Source organism: Dermacentor andersoni, chromosome 8 (assembly GCF_023375885.2).
Source record: "Dermacentor andersoni chromosome 8, qqDerAnde1_hic_scaffold, whole genome shotgun sequence".
In the NCBI taxonomy this organism is placed as follows: Eukaryota; Metazoa; Arthropoda; class Arachnida; order Ixodida; family Ixodidae; genus Dermacentor; species Dermacentor andersoni.
In genome coordinates this window covers 123,070,294-123,093,954 of record NC_092821.1, presented here as the reverse complement: position 1 = coordinate 123,093,954, position 23,661 = coordinate 123,070,294, and the positions used below count along the sequence as shown (strand labels likewise).

The 23,661-nt window shown below is 44.8% G+C and overlaps 1 protein-coding gene across 2 annotated transcripts in view; it reads left to right on the top strand.

The window, feature by feature from the left end:
- The window catches only part of Ca-alpha1T (Ca[2+]-channel protein alpha[[1]] subunit T), a 410,459-nt gene that overhangs the window by 373,900 nt on the left and 12,898 nt on the right, over positions 1–23,661 (top strand). For both annotated transcript variants that reach the window (XM_055069559.2, XM_055069558.2), the window contains exons 23-33: positions 340–532; positions 2,906–3,090; positions 9,013–9,139; positions 10,894–11,019; positions 12,087–12,176; positions 14,314–14,658; positions 16,536–16,645; positions 19,303–19,433; positions 20,703–20,852; positions 20,949–21,070; positions 22,317–22,565. In XM_055069559.2, the coding sequence (XP_054925534.2) occupies positions 340–532; positions 2,906–3,090; positions 9,013–9,139; positions 10,894–11,019; positions 12,087–12,176; positions 14,314–14,658; positions 16,536–16,645; positions 19,303–19,433; positions 20,703–20,852; positions 20,949–21,070; positions 22,317–22,565 (1,828 nt within the window). The remainder of the gene's footprint in view (positions 1–339; positions 533–2,905; positions 3,091–9,012; positions 9,140–10,893; positions 11,020–12,086; positions 12,177–14,313; positions 14,659–16,535; positions 16,646–19,302; positions 19,434–20,702; positions 20,853–20,948; positions 21,071–22,316; positions 22,566–23,661) is intronic.

Sequence of the window (23,661 nt, the reverse complement as noted above, 5' to 3'; positions counted from 1 at the left end):
CGGCGTGCGAAGAAACTACTCCTTTGCTTCTGATGCTCCGTTTGTGCTTTTAATAAACAACGCTTCATAGCGTACACACGTCATGACAGAAATTTGCTAACATTAAGAATACTGGGATGCGAACATCGTTTTACATTAATTGTGATGACCGCTGTTCATTATTAGAAATCTATTCTAGAAGTATTCGATTCGATTCGCTTCTGGCACTGTTCAATTCGCATTCGATCCGGTCTCAAATATCACTATTCGCACACTCCTAGTATAAGTACGTACCATAACCAAACAATAGTATTTCTTGATTCACTACCTACGTGTAATGCGCATACCGCATTCTTTCAGGGTTCGAATGTACTGCAACCGGCTGACAGACGGCCGGTGGTTCGACTACACGGTGCTGGTTTTTATTGCACTAAACTGCATAACACTAGCCATGGAGCGGCCAAACATACCCCCACGCAGCCTCGAGCGGGAGCTGCTCATAGCTGCAAATTATACCTTCACTGTTGTATTTGCCTTCGAGATGCTTGTCAAGGTAAGTGCTTCGCTCTTTCTTCATGTCACTGTTTGCCAAACATAAAGCTACGCAGTTTTCTTAGAATCGCAAAAGGCTTAGGCTAGCAGAGTAACAATATGAAATGGAGAAACGTTATACTAGCCTGAAGAAAAAAATTATAAAACTTGTGTGCTAGTTTTCTTTTTTTCATGTGCCGATGTATGGGTGTGAATCATCGAAGATGCGGAAAGGGAAGAGAACGAGAACTGGTGACTTTGAAGCTATGGTGCCGGCATAGCGTTCTGAGAGTTCCGTGAACGGCTAAATGCAGACCAACCCCTTAGTCTGAAACGAGATTGAATCCGAATGTTCTCTTCAAGCGATGGTTAGGTTGGGTTTGATTAGATAAGGTCAGCTTAGTTTGGTTTGGGGGCCACGTCATGCGTGCTGTTGATTCAATGGAAGGGAAATTATTAATTACCAAAGTTGAAGGCAACACGAAATAAGGCCACCAGCACAGAAAAGACGCAGATGGAATTTTTTCAGACCAAGAGCAAACACCTTAATGAGCTTCAAAGAACGAAACGCAACAGAAGATGGCAACAATGGTACAGTAAGAATGCATATGAGTGCGACGGCAGAATCCTAAAATGTTATTTTACTCAGATTTAGGCAGAGAATTCAGGTATTTCTTCTGCTTGCAGACTTCCTTCTGTGCGTCCTAAATGTCTAACCATTTTGTGAAGTCTAACAATACCGCCTGCCCTCATGTTTTGTATAAAACCTGAAGGCATGTGTTACCATTTACTAAGTACAGTTGAACCTCGATATAACGAACTTCGACATAACAAAATTCTCGATATAACGAAGTGTTTAACTTTTCTTAACCTCTTTTCCATAAAAGATCATGTATTTAGAACCTCAACATAACGAAGTGTGTTTGTATGCGATTTCATTATAACGAAATTTCAGTGCCACTGCAACCTAATACCGAGACAATAGGGGAAACTTCCGCCGACGCAGATGGTCAAAGGATTGAATTGCAAGTGGTTGTTCTCAAACGCACCTCTCAAATCGCGCGCCGCGCGTCAAGAGCGACCGCCGAAGTGGAGCCACATCATGTTCCGTATAAAGTCCAAGTGCAATAAGATCATATCGCGTACCGCGCCCTCAATGCTTTAGGAGCGAGCGAAAGTGTGCAAGGGTGAGATAAGAAAGATGGTGACTTCGCCAGTGCCGCCTTCCCGCACGAGCGAAGGGAAAGAGGGGAGGGGGGCGATGTCGCGGTAACGAGATCTAAAGCCCCTCCATACACGTTTCCGCCGACCAGGTTAAGTACCGCCAACCTGCCCTCCTCCTCCACGCTCCTCTCCCACTCACCCCCTTAGCTTCCGGCGGCAAGCGGAACTTACGTAGCTGCAGCTTCCCGTTCCGAGTGGAAGTGACGCTTTGTTTTTTAGCGTTGTTTACTTTCGCGTCGCTGGAGAGGCGCGCGGGGCGATGTCGCGGTAACGAGATCAAACGCGCGCGAGGGGCAGAGTAGGGGACACGTTGGCGGGAGCGCGTCTCGATATCTGGCGCGCGCGTCTCGGCCGAGGTTGCGTATGGCTGTAAGCGCGGCTGAGCACATACGCAGCAGCGCACCCTGCTTGAGAAGTAATCTGCCGCATGTGCAAAGAGCGCGCGTGCCGAGACGGCGGCGTGGTAACATGTAAGCCATCTTCCCGCGCGTTTGTTGTTGGAGGTTACGATATCTCGAGTCTCGCGGTGACCCGTCGGAGCGAGGGGCAGACGAAGCATTCGCTCTCCGCTGCCGGTGCCTTTCATGATAGCGTCGTCCCAGTGCGGGCGACTCTATCAGCCGTTTGGGCGGATTGCGCGAAAGTATGGCTGGTACCGCCCTTGTGAAGATATCGTCGATGTGGCGTAAAACCGTATCATTCGTCGCCGACTCCGAAATTCATCAAAAGGAATTGTTTTCTCATTCAAATTCGCCCTTTTCGATTGTCCGATAATTCGTGAAATTCTGCGGCCCCTTTCTGCGTAAGAAAAATCGATCGGCGACTGTACTACCTTGCATAACAGGTCGAATATCCAAACAACGAAATTTCGATATAACGAAGCAGCTTGCCTATGCTGCCTACTTCGTTATATCGAGGTTTAACTGTATTATATAATGACGTTCCTTTTCAGCTATGAATCACACATTTCATTTTGCTTCTGGTTCTCGTGGTAGCATTGTAACACCCCTTACTCAATGTCCTGAATGGACCTGTAAGGTCTGTTAAGTAAAAATATAAATACATAAATAATCCCAGGTGGTCTAAATCTGAAAACCCCGCTATGGTATCCCTCTTTGTGTGTTTTGGGGAATGCTAGACCTTATAATTTTGACCTATATCCTCTGATTAGGTGATTGCCAAGGGCCTCTGGTACGGGGACAAGGCGTACTTCAAGAGCGGCTGGAACAAGATGGACGGAGTGCTAGTCACCATCTCCCTCGTCGACTTCCTCCTCACCTTTGTTGCCGACGGAAGCCCCCGCATATTTGGCATCCTTCGCGTCTTCAGGCTGCTCCGCTCACTCAGACCCCTCAGGTGAGCTGGCGGACGTGCCACCCCCATTCGACTACTGCCGGCTTCTTTTGTGTTCAAAGTTCAAACTGGTATGGTCACATGCACTGATTTGGAGCGTACAGTTTCATGCTGGTTAAGAAGAAGCTATGACTCCGGGGCTCTTATCTAAACGCATGGGGACAGGGAAATCGTTTTTTTTTTTTTCTCTTTCGGCAACCATTGCGCGAATTTGGTGAGGTTCGTTGCATTTGTTCATTGCCATAGCAAATATGGACACTCCTGACGCATCCCCGCCGTCGGCGTCGCCGTGTTGTTCCATTTAAAGTCCAAGTTCAATAACATCGTGACCGCGCGCCGTACGCTTTGCGAACGAGTGAAGGCTTGCGAGGATGAGCCAAGCCAACGCCTCCTAGATCCTAGATAGCACAAGGCCGGTGCACTTCAATCCACGACGTCATGATATCTTGTCTTTCTGCCGCAGAATCTAATGGTGATGCTCCCGAGTAAGCCGCAGTGATTTTGACGACACCGCTTTGGTCATGCCGCGCTTGGCACAAGAAATTCCGGTCCAAGTAGCACAATGCCCTGAAGCACATGTGCATAAGCCTGCTGTCTAGGTGGCGTTGGCTGAGCATGGTGGCTCGATCTCACGCGCGCAAGGGAGAAAGGCGGAGAGGAAGTGCACACCATCTTCCGTCGATGCACGGCACCGTAGGGGAGGGATACAACTCCGGCGACGGCTGCGTATGGCACGACCGTGCAGTTCCTATCTTGAAAATGGGCACAGAATCTAGGCGCACCTAGAGCTGGCAGCTTCGTGCGCGCTGTTCTCGCCACTTGGTAGCGCTGAAGCGTGAGGCCGCACGAAGGTCAATTCGCTCGCTGCTGCTGCAGCGATTCCTCACGCCAGCGTTTTGACAGGGAGCATCCGCGCTCATCGAGCGAGATGCGTTCATGTTTGCCTGTGCTCGCGTGACACCATGCTTGTTAATTTAGCAATAAGGAAAATGTTTCCAAGTTTAAACGGCCGGTAAAACTACTCTACTTACTTCGTATAGCTGCCTAATAATTTCCTACCGCAATCGATGTTCCGCCTTTCTTGAGAAACTGCGACTTTTTAATGTAAGAATCTAGAATCTATTGACTGTAGGAAGTGGACAAATATTCTTGAAAAATTCTAGAAAATTGTGAAATTTCAGAAGCTCAAACATCCGGTTTACAACTCTGTAACTCAGTAATGAATAATAATACTACAGTTAAACCTCGATATAACGAAGTCGGTAAAGTCGGCAATTTGCTTCGTTATATCAAAATTTCGTTGTATTGAAATTCGACCTCTTTGCATATAAGTACAGTCGCCGATCGATTTTTCTTACATGGAAAGGGATCGGACAATTTTCCGAATTATTGGGCAATCGACAACAGCAAATTTGAACGAGAAAACAATTCATTTTGATAAATTTGGGAACCGGCGATGAGTGATACGCTTTCATGTCACGCACGTGGACGATATCTTCTCGGCGGTAAGAAGTAAGCGAAGCCTACCACGCTTTCGCGTGCACTCCGTCCCCGCGGTTGATAGCGTCGCCCGTACTGGGACGACGCTATCAGGAAAAACGCCGGCAGCGGGGAGCGAATGCTTCGTATGCCTCTCGCTCCAACGGGTCACCGAAACTCAAGATTACTCAATCACCAGTACTAAAGGCGCGGTAAGACAGCTTGCATGATGCCACGCCGTCTCGGCAAGCCCACTCTTTGCACACGCGGCAGATTACCTCTAAAGCAGGGTGCGCGGCTGCGTATGCGCTCAGCCACGCTTACAGCTATGCGCGGCCACGGCCAAGGCGCGCGCCAACTTGATCGCGTTACCCCGAGCTTGCTCCTCCTCCCCCCCCCTTTCCCTTTGCTTGCACGGGAAGGCAGCACTGGTGAAGCCACCATCTTTCTTGTCTCACCCTCACACACTTTCACTCGCAGCTAAAGCACTGAGTGCTTTAGCTGAAGCACTGAGTGCTTTAGCTGGATCTAAAGCACCGAGTGCTTTAGTGCAGGATCTTGTTGCACTTGGACTTTATACGGAACATGATGTGGCTCCACTTCGGCGGTCGCTGTTGTCGCGCGGTGTTCGATTTGAGAGGTGCGTTTGCAAGCAACCGCTTGTAATTCAATCCATTGACGACCTGCGTCCGCGGAAGTTTCCGTTTATTGTCCCGGCATTTCCTTGCGGCGGAAGTGAAATTTCGTTATATTGAAATCGCATGTAAACACACTTCGTTATATTGAGCTTCTAAATACATGGTGTTCTACGGACAAGAGGTTATGAAAAGTTAAATACCTCGTTATATTGAGAATTTCGTTATATCGAGATTTAAATGTATCACAATTTTGCAAACTACGCCTAGGTATACATCTAACGCGGACAAAAATGATGTCATACACCGCTCTGAAATTTAATACTAATCTGTGACTGTGGCTTTTGCAAAACTCCAGTGAGCGTTGCAAGAACTTCACGTATGTTGTAGATTCATATGTCGCATTTGGCCGATTGAACTGTTCTAATAGATCAGGGTTTCTACCAAGTTGATATTTTTAAGTTCCCTGAACTTTCCAGGTTTTCCCTGAATGCCTTTCCAAAATTTCTTAAGTGACCCAGAACTTTGTTTTATGTCAAGACGGGCTGACACTATGTCGCCCGATGCTGTCTCTCTAGCAAGTCTGCTAAAAAATAAAGAAATGACTTCATCCAGTTTGAATAGTAAGGAGTAGTGTATATTTTATCCAAAAAGAAAACAAAAGGGGGGCTTAGTAAAATGCACAGCGAATAAAATATCTTCGAGAATATATACGGTAAAGCCCATTGCAAATCGAGTCAAACATTTTCAAATACAAATAAAGAGAGGTGCATACAGAAGCAAATATTTTCGACTCTCGAGCTATTTCTATCAAGCAAGCTCATTGGTATGAGGCCCGAACTTTGTCACAAGTGAGATTCTCTCTCAGCAGTTGGATAGTCAACCTCAACTGTCCTGACATATTCTCAGCCCGCGCACAGCGCCTCAGTGTTGCGTTGCACTGATTTAAAGTTTATTTTTGTTTGGATCAGGGACACCTGCATCTCGGCGTCAGCCAACACTTTGTTGAGCTCAAGCTCCTTCGAAGAAGCGGCGGCACACTTCCTCGTTCAGCCCTCAATGCGTCGGTCCTTTCTATTCTCGCCCTCCTTCCGCCGCGCGTTCGCCCCACGGACCACATGAAGCATCCTCTTGGACAGTTGTAAAGTCAACGCCCGATTTTTCGGACTCCCTAGGGGCCGCGAAGACGTCCGAAAAATCGGGAAATCAGAAAAAATGTATGCTTGCCTTTTATTTATTTATTTATTTATTTATTTAAAATATCTTAGAGGCACAATGGTCACTGAGTAAGGGAGGTTTAGTTATTACAATGAAAGTGCAAGCAAAGTAGTAAGGAGCTCAAATCGCCACAGGCACGTCCGAAAAAAGCTCTGAAGGGCTGTCAGTACACTTAATAGGCATATCAGTGCTCGTAATGTGACAGGGGACCGCGTGTGCACGCGTGTATAATTAAGAAATACGTACTGTGTCCAGTGACAATTGTCCCTTCCCATGCTTAAGCTTAACCGCAATACTTTGCGTATGCTTCACCGCGTCAGATTTCTATACAGAGGCGAAGCCGACTTTCAGGAAGCGGCATTATGCAACATGCCGTGCTTTCCGAGCTTCGAAGTCAATCGCGAGGACTACAAAGGCGGAGTCGGTGCCATTGCTGACAACGGCGAATTTCAATACAAACCATACCACCGAACGGCAAGAAGCTTAATAGCGAATGTCGAAACAGCTAGGCCTAGCGTTGCCGCGGTGTTCGCTACGGCTGGCAGCGGATCTGCGAACGAGAGCGCCGGTTCAAGGCGGCGAGATAATCAACATGGCGGCGGCGGTGCCTTTGATTATTGCCATTTTGAACCTGCAGTCGCGGCAAAAAGTCCGGAAATTGGGAAGGCGAAGGGTTCTTGCGTCCGAAATTTCAGACGTTTCTATACATTGATTCTATGGGGTACGTGGTGGTGCCGCGAAGCCGTGCGAATTATAGGGCGCATGTCCCAAAATTCGGGACATTACACAGAATTATAACATGTTTTGTAGCAGAGTTGCGTATTTGGAAACACCATGCTTGTATCTTTTACTTGCCTATTTTCGGCCATTTTCGTAAACAATTTCAAAGTGCTAAATGAAAATTCCGCTCCTCAGAGATGCTACATTTTTACTTTCTCTCTAAAATGCAAATTTCATTCAAATGGATCCAGTGGTTGTCTGGGACAAGCGTTTCTGTGCTTTACATGTATTTGAATAGGCAAATAAGAGCTGACCCCAAGCTAAAGCTTCTTCTGCTTCCTCTTGCTTTTATGGTGGGTTTCTATTGTTTGCTTTTAAAGCCTGGGGTAGGCGCTACGTATGGATCCCAACACCTCTCACACCTTTGTTTCCAAGTGACACTACCGTATTATTAGTATCGCATTTTTTTGTATTTTGGAACTCCAGGTCAGATCATTTGGCGGGGCTGACTCCTCAGTATCAGTAAATCTGCTGCTTCAATAGAGGTGCTGAAAATGCGAAATGGATACGATAATTATCGATACGATATGGATACGATAATGTCGCTGTCATTCAAAGATTGCTTCCTTGTAGATCAGGAGCTTTCTTGAATGTGGCTTCTGTCCTACAGCATGCTATAGACCACACGACAAGTAATGTGCTGATCATCCTGAAGGACAGAATTCTGGTGAACACTTTCATGTGGGCACTTGTTGGTACCTCATACTAGAGGGTTTAAACAGTGCACCCAACAGAGGACACAAGTCCTACACAAACACACTCATGCACATAGCACTATACACAGTGTCCCAGCTAACTTTAGCCAAGCTTAAAAAATATCCCGGCATCAAAATGCATGTTGTTGGCTGCTGTATGGGGCAGCTCACACATTTGTTTTGCATTCTGCTTAATTGCATGAAAAGTCAAGACTAATTAACCAACTTTGCAAGTATCAAATTTAAGTCAACACTGTCAATGAAAACTTGTACAAAGTTGTAGGAAATATCTCCTTTCAGCAGCTGCTAACTTTCTCCTTACAAGTAACCGTTTCTCCTTCGTCTTAAAGAAAGCCCACAAAGTATGAAAAGAAAATTGTGACATGCCCGTACGCGTGCTGCGATTGCAGTGCTCTCAAACGAGCTGCTTGAGAACGAACTGCACATTTAGCCTGGTAAGCTGCCTGATCTCCTTATCGCTATCATGAACTGCTGCGAGGGAAGCGCATCGCTGGCTTAAAAAAGCGCAGCGAATGACTACATTGCTGCCCTGCAAGTTTTTAAGCGGCAACAGTGTTCAGCAGCTGCGATACCCTATATACGTACGTTCAACAATGTCTCTATATTAAGGTACAAAGCTACTCTTGCTTTGAGTCGCAAGTTCAGTGATGCATCCAGTGAGAGAGATAGCAAACAGAAGAAAGGCAGGGAGCTCAACCAGACGAGCGTCCGGTTTGCTACCCTACACTGGGGGTGAGGAAAAGGGGGAATAGAAAGACGAAAAGAGGAAGGAAGTGATGACTGTATGCAGTGAAGCACCGTGACACCAAAGTGTCGTCTGGTGAAAGATATATATATATATATATATATATATATATATATATATATATATATATATATATATATATATATATATATATATATATATATATATATATATATATATATATATCTGTGATTTGAAAGTAAAGGCGCTTAAAATTGCACTGTGTGTGTGTATCACTCTTGTGTCGTGTGTCAAAGTGCACTAGGCCTAAGTCCTCAGGCCTCATAGACACTGGGAAAAACATTTGTAGCCGGCGCTTACCTGTGCTACTGCTGCCGATTTTACTGCACAGGGTTATCAACCGTGCACCAGGACTCAAGCTAGTCGTCCAGACCCTCATGTCTTCCCTGAGGCCTATCGGGAACATTGTCCTTATCTGCTGCACCTTCTTCATCATCTTTGGAATCCTTGGAGTACAGGTGCGCAACAAACCGCCGAGCTGTCCAGTGGGGGCTGCGCGATTTTGAAGACAAAATAAGTTATCAAGCAAGTTGTTTCATACTTGGGGAAGTTCTCATAGTGCAAATAAGATGGATGCAAAAGACAGAACTGTATAAGTAACAAAAAGAACACTGGTGCACCCATGCCACCCTGTCTCTTTTGTTCTCTGTGTCCACCTCATTTGAACCACGATAACTTTCCTAACTTCACACACTTTTGTTAGTTTTGCTCTCGTAGACTCGCTAATGCAATGAACTTAAATGATTTCTGTAGGAATTTGCGAAGTGGAGAGTTATCTTAGTGAAATTGAAATTAAGTATTCACCAGAAAGTACCATGTAGCCACAATGGAAATCTATGCAGGTTCCTTGTTGAAGAAAGTCTATGTTGGTTGAAAAAAACATTGTCATGCAGAGATGAAAAATTTTATTGCATACATATGCAAGGTGCTTTCTTGCTGCAGCAAATTTTAAAGAATTGCCAGTGGCAGGTCCCGCAATTGTAACCTTTGAGCTAAATTACTAGATGAGACGGCCATTACCACTACAAGAAATCAAAAAGCTTAGTTGAATAATGAACATAATTACACTAATGAACTCGCTAATTATTTTTCACCACGTGTTTAAATCTACCAATGTTAGCTAGCGAGCTTGCAAGGCATATCGACTTGGAACAAATCATGAGGATGGCACCGGTTTCGAAGTATATGCCGTCAAACATGCGACAAATATGCACTGCTGTTCAACCTACTTCCTTCTGAAATGCTGTTTTGTGCATTGCAGCACGAAAGTGACTGGAACCTCAATGCATTTCTTCAGACACTGCAAATTTTGATCTCAAAACTGGTGTAGTCCTGAGAATTCATTCCAAGTTGATACGCTTTGTGAACTTACCAGCTATATTTCATAGAGTGAAATAGGTGCAGTGAAGTAATTAATTAATTAAGACATTAATTGGTACATTTATGTTAAACATTCAATTAAGCATTTTGATTTCTCGTAGAAGTAATGGGCCCCATCATAGTGTAATTTAGCTTTGTCAAAGGTCTGAATTGTGCTATCTGCCACATTCAATATTTAAAATTTTGCTTCAGCTAAGAAATAACACCTGGTATACGCATACATTTGTGTTGAAGACTATCTGACCCTCACATTTTTGAAAATAATGTATTTGAATCGAGGAAAGTGGGATCCAGGTAAAATGGCAACGTCATGAAAGTATCAATTTGGTTTTGATCATGCCACCACTTAAATGTAGCTGGGGGCACCTGTAACGAAAGAGCAATTTGTTGTTGTTTTCTCTATTTACAAAGCTAGAATTATTTGCTAAATTTTTTCACTTCACTGTTAAGGTACGCCAACCTAAATGCGCAGACATAGCTTCTCATGCGCGGGATTGTGTCATGTGAGGCTGCACAGGGCTCGTAATTTTAAATGTTCCGTTTCATTTTTTTTTCTCATTATTTTCCTGTCATGCATCACGCTGATCAAGCAGCTGATACCAGCGATAACACTGACAGACCAGCAAACGATGCATGTCTGAGCCAATGACGTAATATGAAAAGAATAGAAAATTAAAAGTAAATTGCTAGGAAGTATGACTCCAGAGCTATTTCTTTTGAACAGGCAGTGTATTCGTTTAGAACGAAAGCTGGCCATCGCGCGGACGTCAGACATATGAAAATACATGCTCATTCGTGTTCCCCTGGCTGTGGGGTTCTTCCTTCATTGCAGCTGTTCAAGGGCTCTTTTTACTTCTGCGAAGGGCCGGATGTGAAAGGCGTACGCACAAAAGAAGACTGCCTGGAGAGGGGCATGGTCTGGACAAACAGAAAATACAACTTTGACCATCTGGGCCAGGTTTGTATAGGTCGATCTGACTTGACCCGTGTGCTTGTAGACGGCATGTCACCTTTGTAAACTCGTACTTTGTCTCTGTCATCCTCATCAGTGTCATTCATCGCTTCTTTCACTTTCATCTCCAACATCCCCAAAGCACTTGTAGAGTATAGCATGACAGCACAGGCCACAACACCTTCCTTCTGGAAAAATATTTTCTTTTTCTATTGTGCATAGCTGTATTGCACATGGCGAAGTCTCGAAGTGCAAAAGTAGCACGTGTGAGAGGAAGACCGAGAGCAGAGCACGGTTCGCTCATGACTAAGGTTTACAGAAGGAAATGCTGCATTGCCAATACAAAGACACACTTTTTTTTGTGTGTCCTGACAACCTCAATCGAGCTCGCGCTTACAACTGCTTTGCTTTTGCTAAAATTTTGCAGCAGGATTGAGCTGTTCTGTCCTAGAATTTTAAAAAACGATGAACATCTTTGCTAACATGCCTTGCTCGTTCGTGGAATTAGAAATTTGCGTATCTGTAATGTTTCATTCCGTTAAGCACAAAGGTTAGACTGGGAAAGTATAGGCCCTAAGTAGCCTGTATTGAAGCAATTAGGAGTGATGTGCTTGTCTTTGTATTCAAACCTTAGTTTATCATGTATATTCATAAAGGAAGTCAAAGACAATGAGGCTTCGTTGAATGCATAGTTTGTGAATGCAGGTCTCACACGAACTTGATTGTTGTCCTTTTCTGCCCCTTATAATGTTACCATCGCTGACAGGCGACACAAAAGGAGCCGTTAAACTTAGCATCAACAAACAAGCAATCTTTCAGATGGCGAATTACTTAAGAGTTTGAAAGCAGGGGTTTAACATGCCTTTGCAAAGTATGCTAATCTACAGTGTCACAAACGTTTTGCGAAGAGGGTCTCAGTGCTGTTCTGTGCCTTTTCCTACCCTCTCTCTCTTTTAATCCCATTTCCTCCACCCTGCTGGTGCTGAGCCGTGCTCCCGCATGGGTTGCAGAAAATAGTGCTAGCCTTTCCTCCTTCCCCACAAGAACCACTTCTCTCTCTCTCCTTACCACAGGCACTCATGGCCCTGTTTGTCCTGTCCTCAAAAGACGGATGGGTAAACATCATGTATTCAGGATTGGATGCCGTCGGAGAAGGCATACAGGTCAGTGTGTGTATACCTTTAGTGTTGACGATCGAAACCGCGGTATTTTCCTAGTAAAAATTACTGGAGGGAACCCTGGCATTGCAATCGTTCGACTACCATCGGTTAGTACACTGATGTTTATGAACTTCGCGCTTGTGGTTTCAGACGTTCTTGCGGTGTTACTAAAGCGAAGCTGTCTTAGTCTCCCATAATTTCGTAACCGTGGCAGCCGCTGTCATGCCGAACTGGCAAGACAGGCAGCAGCAGCCTCACGTCGCATAACACGTGCGCACGAGACCACGTTTTCGCGTGGACACGTGCACGTGCAGCAGCTTCCATCAGGCCATGGACGCAGGAATGAAAATGGGAAAAAATGTTGGTCCACCTTATCCCCTGTCGTTTGTGTCGTACTCCTCTTAGCACACTTCTGTCCGCACCATTCTTTCCTTCGACAAAGATCACATATTCGTCCTCGCAGCATCACTGCATCGACATCTCACAGTGTGGACTCATGTGAACCGCTGTTTGCATCTCGGCTCACATTGTGAACGGTGTAGCGCATAAACATTGCATCACATTAAAGTTGGGACGAGTACAGTGCACTAGCATGAAACGTTGCGTCACTATAAAACTGTGAGCGGTGGCAATGCATAAACATAAAAAAATTGCAGGATGTTACATGGAGGACAACAAGGACAACTGTATGCAAAGCGTTTTATGTTTTATAACATTTAACTTATAACTGATTGCTTCTAGAAAGCTTCGCTTCACAAAGATTCCAACACGTGCGTTGGACCTGCAAACATTTTTCACTATGCCTTATCTGCCCTTACTGCCCTACATTTTCAACCAACCCCTTTTTCAGATGCACAATTAAGATAAAAATAACTCGTAGCACTTGCATAATCATTGCAATTGTGGCATTTATAACGCACTATTGTCACGGGGATTCACGAGTACACGGGGAAGAGACGAAATCGTATATTACAATATCTACAGGCTGCCGTTACCGGCAGAACGACTGACAGTATATCATGCAGCATGTCCCATCTTCTTTCTCTTCGCGGAGCGAAGCAGTCCTTTAATGGCATGCTCATATACGCGATGCCTCGTAACAATATTTTATTGCAATCGAAATTATATCGACACTCTAGTCAAATTTCTGCCGTTGGCGTCGGCATCGCCGTGCTGTTCGTATAAAGTCCAAGTGCGATAACATCGTGTCCGCACGATATATGCTGTAGGTGGGATTGAAAGCTGGTAAGGGTAAGCCGATAATGATGATGGCTTGATGCGGTAATGTATTCTCGTGTTCGCAAGGGAGGAAGGCGGGGAGAGTGCAAACCCGAGGAGGGCCGTTGGCAGAGAGCAGGTTAGTGCACATATTCTCTTCGACTGTAGCTGCGGCGGCTGAGCACGGCCACGTGCGCCCTTCTTCAAAGCAATTTGCGCTGGATTCAAAGGCTAGCCGACCTGAGATAGCTGATAGCTGATGATAGCTGATAACTGATAGCGAGAGGTAGCACGAAGGGGAATTCACTCGCCGCTACTGCGTGTCCGCGGTCATCGAATGAGAGGCGTTCGTGTTTGTCTGCGTGCGCGCGACATTCTTGTTAATTCAGTTAGTAAGCAACTGTTTACAGCAGCTTATGCAGCTTATAAAAGAACTAATCTTACTTCGTGTATAGCTGTCTAATGATTTGCTATCGCAATCAAGAATTCGCCTATCGAATGACTTTTTTTTTTTGTTGAAAATGATCGATCTGCCAAGTCACGAAAGCATCCGAAGACAGAACCACGGAGTTTAGGCACATTCGTGTACTATCATTGCCACACTGGCTAAACCGCGTGGTTTTGAACGCACGTCTTCCTGCAGCTGAGGCCACTGTGGCAGCTCCCATAGATAGATGCCAGTGCCAGAGTTCCCTGCAGTAAGTTTTGTGGGAAGCATTATATGGACTACGGTTCCCGCCGGAGTTACAGTTGTTACAGAGAAGGTTGCTCAGTGAGAGAAAAGAAATTAATACAAAGCACCCGCCAATACGAGGTCGCTCGCTCGAAAAGTTTGGAGTACACAGCTTCTGTGCATGGGCGTTGCAACGCCTCAAAAACGGGGCAAGGTGTCAACCGGGTGTGCGTGGCGCATCTCTCGCAGCCCGTCGAGAACTATAACGAATGGCGGCTGCTGTACTTCATCTCGTTCCTTCTCCTGGTTGCCTTCTTTGTGCTGAACATGTTTGTCGGCGTCGTGGTGGAGAACTTCCACCGCTGCCGCGAGGAACAAGAGCGGGAGGAACGGGCCCAGCGCGCCGCAAAGAGGGCTCGCAAGCTGGAGAAGAAGCGACGACGCATGCGCGAGACGCCCTACTATGCGGGCTACTCGCGCCCTCGCCTCTTCACCCACAATATTGTCACCAGCAAGTACTTCGACCTCGCCATTGCCGCCGTCATCGGACTCAACGTGGTCACCATGGCCATGGAGTTCTACCGCATGCCCCTGGTGAGCACGCCTCTCTCTCTCTCTCTCTCTCTCTCTCTCTCTCTCTCTCTCTCTCTCTCTCTCTCTCTCTCTCCACCCCTTAATTTTAAGTTAACAGCGCGAAAGTAGTAAAACGCGGACACCAGAAGAGAGAAGGAACAAGACATGGCGCTGAGTGCAAACTGGTTTGCTTGTTTGTTTGTATTAAACAGACGTTTTATACGATTTGCGGACAACTACAAAAATATGTGTAACAAATGAAAAGACTAATAAAAATAAAAGACTGAAGGCGACATGAACAAAATAAGCATGAAAGGCACAAAAATACAGCAAGGCAACCATATATGTTTTTTATTCATTTACAATATACCGCTGCTCTCATTCAAGAGCGTAGCATTTGGGCAATACGGTTTATATTCATAAAAGGCAGTATGTGGTCAAAGAACACCTAGTAAGAACAGTTAACAGAAAAAGCTAAATTAAAAAGAAACAAAAATTGTTCAAGGATGGTAATACAAAACTAGTTAGAAGCTGAGTTTAGGAATACAAATGTGTGCTAACCAACATGATACTTAAATGAACATTGAAACACACATACCTAACGAGTCATAAGGAACTGAAAGATAATGACACATCAAAAAATTATTATACGCATGCTACGTTATGTAGCTTCCAAATACCCAGTTTAGAAACTTCAGTTCTTTCTCAGATAGAGTAATAGAAGACATACATTGATGCATTTGTTACACGTATTCGAAAAGAAATGAATTAGTTGGAATATCTTGTTTCGTCCGGTGTGTTCTCAGGTGTCCAAGTTTTATTACTTTTGTGCTGTTAAATATAGTTATGTCCAACCAAATGACCCAAACCTGTACACTGCTCCACATCTTCCTTGTTCCACCCCTTTCTTGTCTCTCATTCTATGATTTATGTTTTGGGACAAGGTATAAAACGAAGACAGGACAGGCATGTCACAACTTAGCATTCAGGGGCACACTCACGACTGCTATAATATTGTCACAATGTAGTGACATTTAAGAGCAAGACAGTAGCACTCAGAGTCACAAATCTAACGCTTAATTGGGTGGTGGAATGTATAATAAGTTGTGTACACGTAGCCGACATGCTTTACCCGTAATGTAATGCCACAATGTGACATTACATTACGGGTAATGCCGTAATGCCACAATTACATTACAATAATGCCGTAATGCCACAATGTGGCAGTATTACAGCTGATGAGGTAATTCACTCTCATTCTTCATCCAACAGTCCCACCTACTTCCCTTGCCTTCAACCTCTGCTCTCTCCTTGTAGCCTGAATATGTCTTCTCCAACGAGGCCCATATCGCAGTGAACATGTTAAGAGCAGGAGCTGGCAAGGCATCCGGCAGCATGTTTGCAATGTCCTTGCTGTGTAAAGATCTATGCATTTATGAATTTGAACGCATCCTACACCTGCAAATTTCTTAACCTCGCCACTCCGTCTGTAACCTCTGCCAGCCTAGACTGTTTCCTTTCTCTGGCACCTATTCTATTTCGACAAAAGACCACCAATCATCCAGTCTACACACCTTCGTCTGCCCAATTCCACCTATTTCTCGTAATGTCAAATGGAAAATCATATGCCTATGCTTAACTTCTAATCCCTATTGCTTACCGTCATCATTACAACCATCGTTTTCCCCATGCACATGATTGCGTGCGTGCGTGTGTGTGTGCTACAGTAAATTGTTTAAAATGTCAAAAAAAGCACGCAATGTAAGCAACTACAGTCAGCTATTTGAACAATGTCCACCTGGTCATGTAATCAAGAGACGCTGCATGTGCACATTCTAATTCTCATGAAGGGATTGCAATTGATTGTTAATCTTTACTGCTCTTCCCATTAAACGCAGGAACTGGAGTATGCCTTGAAGATCTTCAACTATTTTTTCACCGCCGTTTTCCTGCTGGAACTTTCTATGAAAGTGGTTGCACTTGGCATCCCTCGGTACCTCACCGACAAGTGAGTGCACTGTATCTGCTCCACTGGCGGTCTCAAATCTAAGAAATGTGTAGCGCGACTACATGCTCAACAATGAGAACTTTACACCCTGTAATTTCACGTTACCAGTGTTAGCTGGTTGGCAGGACTACTTCAGAGACTATCTGTTAAAAAAAAGTATCCTTACGCTCTTCAGGATCATCCCATGGCATTGCCTGCAGCAGTGGTTCATGGTTCGCATGTTTACAACATGCCAATAAATATAGCGCCATTAGCCTTGCAAGAATGTACCATCACTGAATGCTTTCGTGTGTAACACCACACATACACAGGCACAACCATGCGAAGAAACAGACAATTAAGGCATATGAAGCATAGGGGATAGTGTTATGTTTAATTTAAATGTATAAATAATAAAGTGAAGGGTAATGATAAGGTAATGATTCTTGCACATACACATAGAGTAACACACAGTTCGTCAAACATTGCAGTTGCAGTGACTTATATAGAGAAGGGGCAGTGGGGCACAATCGGAACATTCTTAAACATTCCAATAGATGATGTTCTAGTAGTTGCCAAATGAACTTGTTCTTTGACTAGTAGGTGTTTACTAAGGGACATATTTATACTGTTACAGAGACAAATACACAGTAAGGAACATAAACAATGACATGGGTGGTAGCTTTCAAGTAGTTTATTCAGGACATATTCCCACGTTTGTGCTCTGAATAGACTAGTCGGAAGCTAGTGCCCGTGTCGTTGCTTATGTTCCTTACCGAGTGTGCATCTCTCTAGCAGTAAATACGGCCTTGTCAGATGTTGCAATTGTCTTCAAAGTTCCAGCAAGCCTTAACTAACTGCTGTGTTCTTCATTTGCATCAACAGTGTGGTTTTTCTGGCCAATCCTTGTGATTTTTATCACTGCGCAGTAGCAGCATAGCTGCAAATGAGACAGAGAAACAGCTGAGCATAAAGGCAGGAACATCCAATTAGAAAACAGGACGAGTTAAGGACAAATGCATAGTTAGGTATAGGAACATAATACTAAGCAATTGTCAGAACCAGGGGATGATCCAGGGTAGCCTCCAGAAGGCGGGGGTGGGGGGAGGGGGGAGCTGCGGGAATGGGGGATGAGGTTGGCTTGCTGCATGCTAAATACTGTCAGCTGGCATGTGTCAGAAGGGGTGTGAGGTGCCGAAGCCCCAGAGCCTCCACCCCCTTCTGGATCTGCCAGTGGTCAGATCTAAGCAGGTTAGTTGGTACTGTCTTAAAGTCGGAAGACTTATTAACGATTGAAGCATGGTGTGGAAGCCAATATTATATGTGACTCTTGTCTGGAAAAGGTAAATCTGTGTCCATCCTAGTGTTGGAGCTGATGACATAAGCCTTCATGTTGTAATGTGACCGATGTTGTGCTGTAGTATGGCCTCCAGTGTTATGTAATACCACACTTTCAAGCAATATTCCTGGTAAACCTGAAGTTTACTCTTCAAACTGTTACACCCTTTGAGGTGTATCTTGTTCCACAACAATAACAGTCATTTATCTTGCTTTCCCTTTCTTGAAAACTTCGTGCTCACTGCTGTGCTGTCACGACTGCTATGCCACATTTGTAGCATGCATGCCACTCATGACCTGGAAGTACCAGACAGGCAGCAATAACGAAAGAAAAGGCATGCAAGATAGATGGCAAATATTGTTTAAAGCAAAATTTTCATAGTTTCATCATCAGTCATCATTATCAGTAGTTTGGGCACTTCCTCCTTTCCGTAATGCTGGATGCTCAGTGCTTTTCAGTCAGGGCACTATGAGCACATGTATTTCCTACAGCTAGGAAAGCACCTTGCACAAAGTGTTTGGCAAAACGTCCAAAGGAACATTGTATTGTGAAAAAAATTACACCCCGAGTTCAGTATTATTCTTAAGAATGTTGGCAATAATCCAACAACCCATTACAACCCGCCAGTCAATTTTCTTTCAGTAGCTGCCAGAGATCATTGACACTGCAGAATAAATTCTTAATTCTCATGTCAAAATGCAGAGGTAGGCCCACGAATTTAATTTTTATTCTACTAAGAGCTAACGCGATAAGTTTGATGCAGTGTTAGTTGTAATTCAATTTTTGTCAAGTATGATGGTGTGGTAGTTGTCAACCAAATGGCCGAAAACGTCACTTGCTCCTTCTTTTAACACTCCTGTTTTTTATGTGGTTGGCATCTGTGTTCTTGCACAACCATGTCATGGTGCCGACATTAACCTTTTACAGCAACAGCTGTTATGGGCTGACTTCCCTGGTTGTTTTGATGCCCGCCAATGTCTGCCACCATTCGTCACTAGAGTCCCAACATCATTTGTTAGAATACTGCCAAGAAAAATTCAAATTGTCCCCCAAGGATTCCAACTCACGACCAACAGATTGGCAGTCCCATGTACATTCCTGTTTGGCAAGATACTGTATAGGTGGATTTCGCCCCTTTTTATTTCAAGAAAGTAGCAGGTTCGCTGTGTAAACATAAAATCACCTGCACTTTGTCTTATGGTTTTCAGCTGCCTCCACTGACCTAATTTACTGACTTTCGTGCCCTTTCCGAGAGTCATCACAACTACACATAATGTTAGTACATTGGCATGCTGCATCCCATGTTCACGATTTCACATGTGCTGCTCTGGTGACCCAGGTGGAACCAACTGGACATTTTGATCGTCATCCTGTCCATCATGGGGATTGTCCTGGAGGAGATGAAGTCAGACCTGATTCCCATCAACCCGACCATAATACGTGTCATGCGTGTGCTTCGCATCGCCCGAGGCAAGTTGACTAATTGTGGTTGCTCGCAATTTTCCAGTCATGCCAGTTAACCTTCATCACTACGGTCAAACTGCATCATCATCATTGTAACATTATCACACTTCATTTACAGTTACAGTCTTGCAAGCCCACGGAAGCACAAATTATTTTATGCCATACTCAGCAGCCATTACTCAGTTGATCACGCATAAGTACATAAGTCACATGCATGACCACATTTCCTGCTAAATTTGAATCATATTAAAATTTAGCAGGAAATGAGGTCGCAATTTGATAAAACCTGATTGCACTAACTTCCCAATTTAGAAAACAGATTATAGCTCCTGCACAAGATTACTGTACATGTATTTGAAAACAGGACAAACAGGCATAGGGGGTGACAACGGCACTTATGTGTTGTCCCGTCTGTAGGTCTGACCTCCGCGCGATACAGTAAATTACGGCATGCCAGCAAACTAATTCTCTACCCTGAACTCCCATGCAACTAGCCCTAAGTCGAAGCCCCCTCTTCATTTAACAAATGTCTCAGTATAGGAATCAAATTATCAGCTTTAGCAAGCTTCGGTGGGCCAGGTTGTCAGCGGCACTCGCAACACAATGCAAAGAGAAAGCACAGCAGACAAGCAGCAACAGAACATCAACGGCTGTGTCATCTGTTGTGTTTCCTCTTCGTATCATGATAGACAGCAGGCAAACAAGAAAAGCCGCGGGAGAGAACATTCCGAGGATTTGTCCTCATCGGGACGAAAAGGTTCTCTTTTAAGCAGAATAATCCTTGCCTTCACCTTGATGCTTCTCTTGTTTGTCCACAGTTGATCACTTCTCCATTTCTTCATCCGTCTCCATCTTTCTGTGAACTCTTTGTGTCATGGTCTTTGAGCTTCCAAGTTTTGATATTATCCAGGCTACATATGATGCACTGTCACAATCGAAAATAGGATTATATGACACAGTAGAATAGAACACTGAGCACGTGTTGGTGGGTGAGTTGGTTATGCATGATTACAATGAAGGCGCCAAATAAAACAATGGACGAAGAAAGGAGACACGAGACGTGTGACTACGTGGTTGTTAGTGCGCCTACGTGGTTGTCTCATGTCCCCTTTCTTCGTCCGTTGTTTTATTTGGTACCTTCGTTGTAATCAAGAGTAGAACAGTAAAGAGCACACTAGTAGGAGCAGGCTAGACAAGTAACAGTTGCAGAAACAGATTTCTCTGAGCTCCCGAGGTCCTTGACCAACCACTGCCACGTGTTGACTTCTGTTGCAGTGCTGAAACTGCTGAAGATGGCCAAGGGAATCCGTGCTTTGCTGGATACCGTGATGCAAGCGCTTCCGCAGGTCGGAAACCTCGGCCTACTCTTCTTCCTTCTATTCTTCATCTTCGCTGCACTAGGCGTTGAGCTCTTTGGCAGGCTCGGTCAGTATACAAGCTTCTTGCTCTCTTTATCTCGACAGTGCGCTCACCGCCATTCTCCGTTTGCCTAAGCATTTCTGTGTATGGCTTTGTTTACAGAGTGCGACGAAAGCCACCCATGTCAGGGCCTTGGAGAGCACGCCCACTTCCACAACTTTGGAATGGCCTTCCTCACCTTGTTCAGAGTCGCTACAGGAGACAACTGGAATGGCATCATGAAGGTGTGTGTGGTCGCTGTGCGATGTTTAGACTAACATAGACACGACAGAATTTGCCTTGCTCACCTAATATATTTCGACTTGTTATATTATCACAGAGCAGTGGTGCTGCTCACAAATGTTCACGAAGGAGCTGAAAGCACTGAGTAGAAGACTAACTCAAATAGGGTGATTAGAGCACAGGCACGAGAACACATCAGCTGCATCAGGCTGCAACTCAAGCTTCAATATATAAAACGATAAGACCATGCATCAGCAATGATAGGAAAACAAAAGTAAAGCAGACATATCGGGCAACAACAGCGACATGAATAAAAATGGCAACACTAGTACCTTCATGCCTTCTCTGTGCAAGAGCCAATTGTCATCCACCTGAATGTAGCACTAAGCTACAAAGGATCACCGTATGGATTTCTCATAATGATATCCTATACATGTTTCTCAGACAGAGAGTCCCATATCAGTTTCTCTTTTTGAGAAAGAGAAACCTGTGCTCTGAGTTGCCGATTGATTTGGCCTCACGCTGCAATCTGCTCACCTACAGGTTAGTTCAGATGGTAGAGCAATTGCCCCAAAAAGGCTTTGGCCCAGGTTTCCGTCCCTGGACCAGCACAAATTTTTATTCAACTGCAGCACTTTCTTTCCGCTGAAAAACACGTATGTGGGTTTCCTTCATAGCTTCCTGCTACATTCGGGTGGATGACACTTTTCCCTTTCATGGATTCTCCTCCACCTTGCGAGATTCCGCAGAACTAATTTTGTTTTGCAGAACTTCTGTTTTATCGCGTTTCATGATCATACTCCGGCTCACCAACTCTTCACGGTGCAGCAAAGGCTAGAGCTTATGTCACTCGGTTAGTATCGAGAGACAGATGTGCGTTCTATGAAAGGGAGGATTGCTCATCCATTGTGCAGTACTTATTTTGGGCGAGGTGGTTCATCTTGACAGTGTTCATAAAACAATGCTAAAGAGGAGGATGAAAAGAACACACATAACAGAACGACCGCTCATAGGCTTTGTTCCATTGCACGGAGTCGATGAGAATGAGTATATAATGGTTTGTCTGTGCTCAGAATTCATGATATTGAGAATACAATGGTTTTGTCTGTGCTCACTCCTCAAAAGTGTCATCTTTCAATCCTTTCAATGTAAATAATTTAGCCGTTAGAGCTGTCATTAGCAAGTACACTTGCTCCAGACAAGCACTGGCACAAACTGTTACGCAATCTCTGCTCCCCCATTGCGCAGGACACGTTGCGCGACGAGTGTGACTCGAGGAGCGACTGCGTGCGCAACTGCTGCGTCTCGGCAGTGATTGCACCGCTGTACTTTGTGGTGTTTGTGCTGATGGCACAGTTTGTGCTGGTGAACGTAGTGGTGGCGGTGCTCATGAAGCACCTGGAAGAGTCGCACAAGCAAGCCGACGACGAGCTGGACATGGAGGCTGAACTCCAGGAGGAGATCGAACAGGAGGAGAGGGAGCTCCTCGAGGCCAAGGCAAGCGTCCCACCACTGCAGTGCCTATGGCACATATCACTACTTGTTGCTGGCATACTTGGTTAATACTTATTACAGTGTACTAGGAGGCAAAACAAAGTGAGATAAGACCAGAGAGGAGTAAGATGCTCTTTTCTGTCCTGGTCTTATGCATATTGTTTCGCACCCCATTACAATGCAATGGACGCTTTTTCCTGTACGGGTCTTACTGCTCTTTGTTTTGCATCTTATCACACTGTAATGACACTCTTTCCTGTCCGGGTCGTACTTCAATTTGTTTTGCGTCCTCTTACACCCTAGCGACACTCTTTCCTGTCCTGGTCATACATCAATTTGTTTCGTGTCCTGTTACACCGCAACAACACCCTTTTCTCTCTTTGCCTTACGTCACTTTGTTTCGCGTCCTACTATTCTGCAATGACACTCTTTCCTGTCCTTGTCTTACTTCATCTTTGTTTTGCGTTGTAGTAAACCGCAATGACGCTCTTTCCTGTCCTGGTCTTGCTTCACTGTTGTTTCGTGTCCCATTACACCGCAATGGCTCTATTTTCCTGTCCTGGTCTTATTTTTCTTTGTTGCGTGTTTCATTACACTGCAACAATGCTCCTTTCTGTACTGGTGCTACTTTACTTTGTTTCACGCCCTATTGCACCGTAGCAAGCATGAACCAACTAGCTCAGCAACAAGTAGTGACATGTTACATATCCTCTATGTGGGCCCTGCTTTCTGTTCTGGCGTTCTTTTCTGTTCTGGTCTTACTTTGTTTTGTGTAATGTTACACCGCAACAAGTGGCTGCAGCAGTCTGCTGCTCTGCGTGATGTCGAGGGTTCGACTCCCTACCCCAGCGGCCGCATTTCCAGGGGAGGAGGGATGGGATACAGAAACACTTCTGCACTTTGACTTAGATATGCATTAAAGAACTCCAGGTGGTCAAAATTAATCCGAAAGCACTCCACTACGGCATCTCACTCCTGCCCCTGGTGTTGCTTCGAGACGGTAAACCTAAAAGAAATCAGTCGATCAGCCGAGGCAATTCACTCGGTCAGCAAGGGAAGATTCAGTGCACGTGTTAGAAAAACGCGAGAATGTAATGAA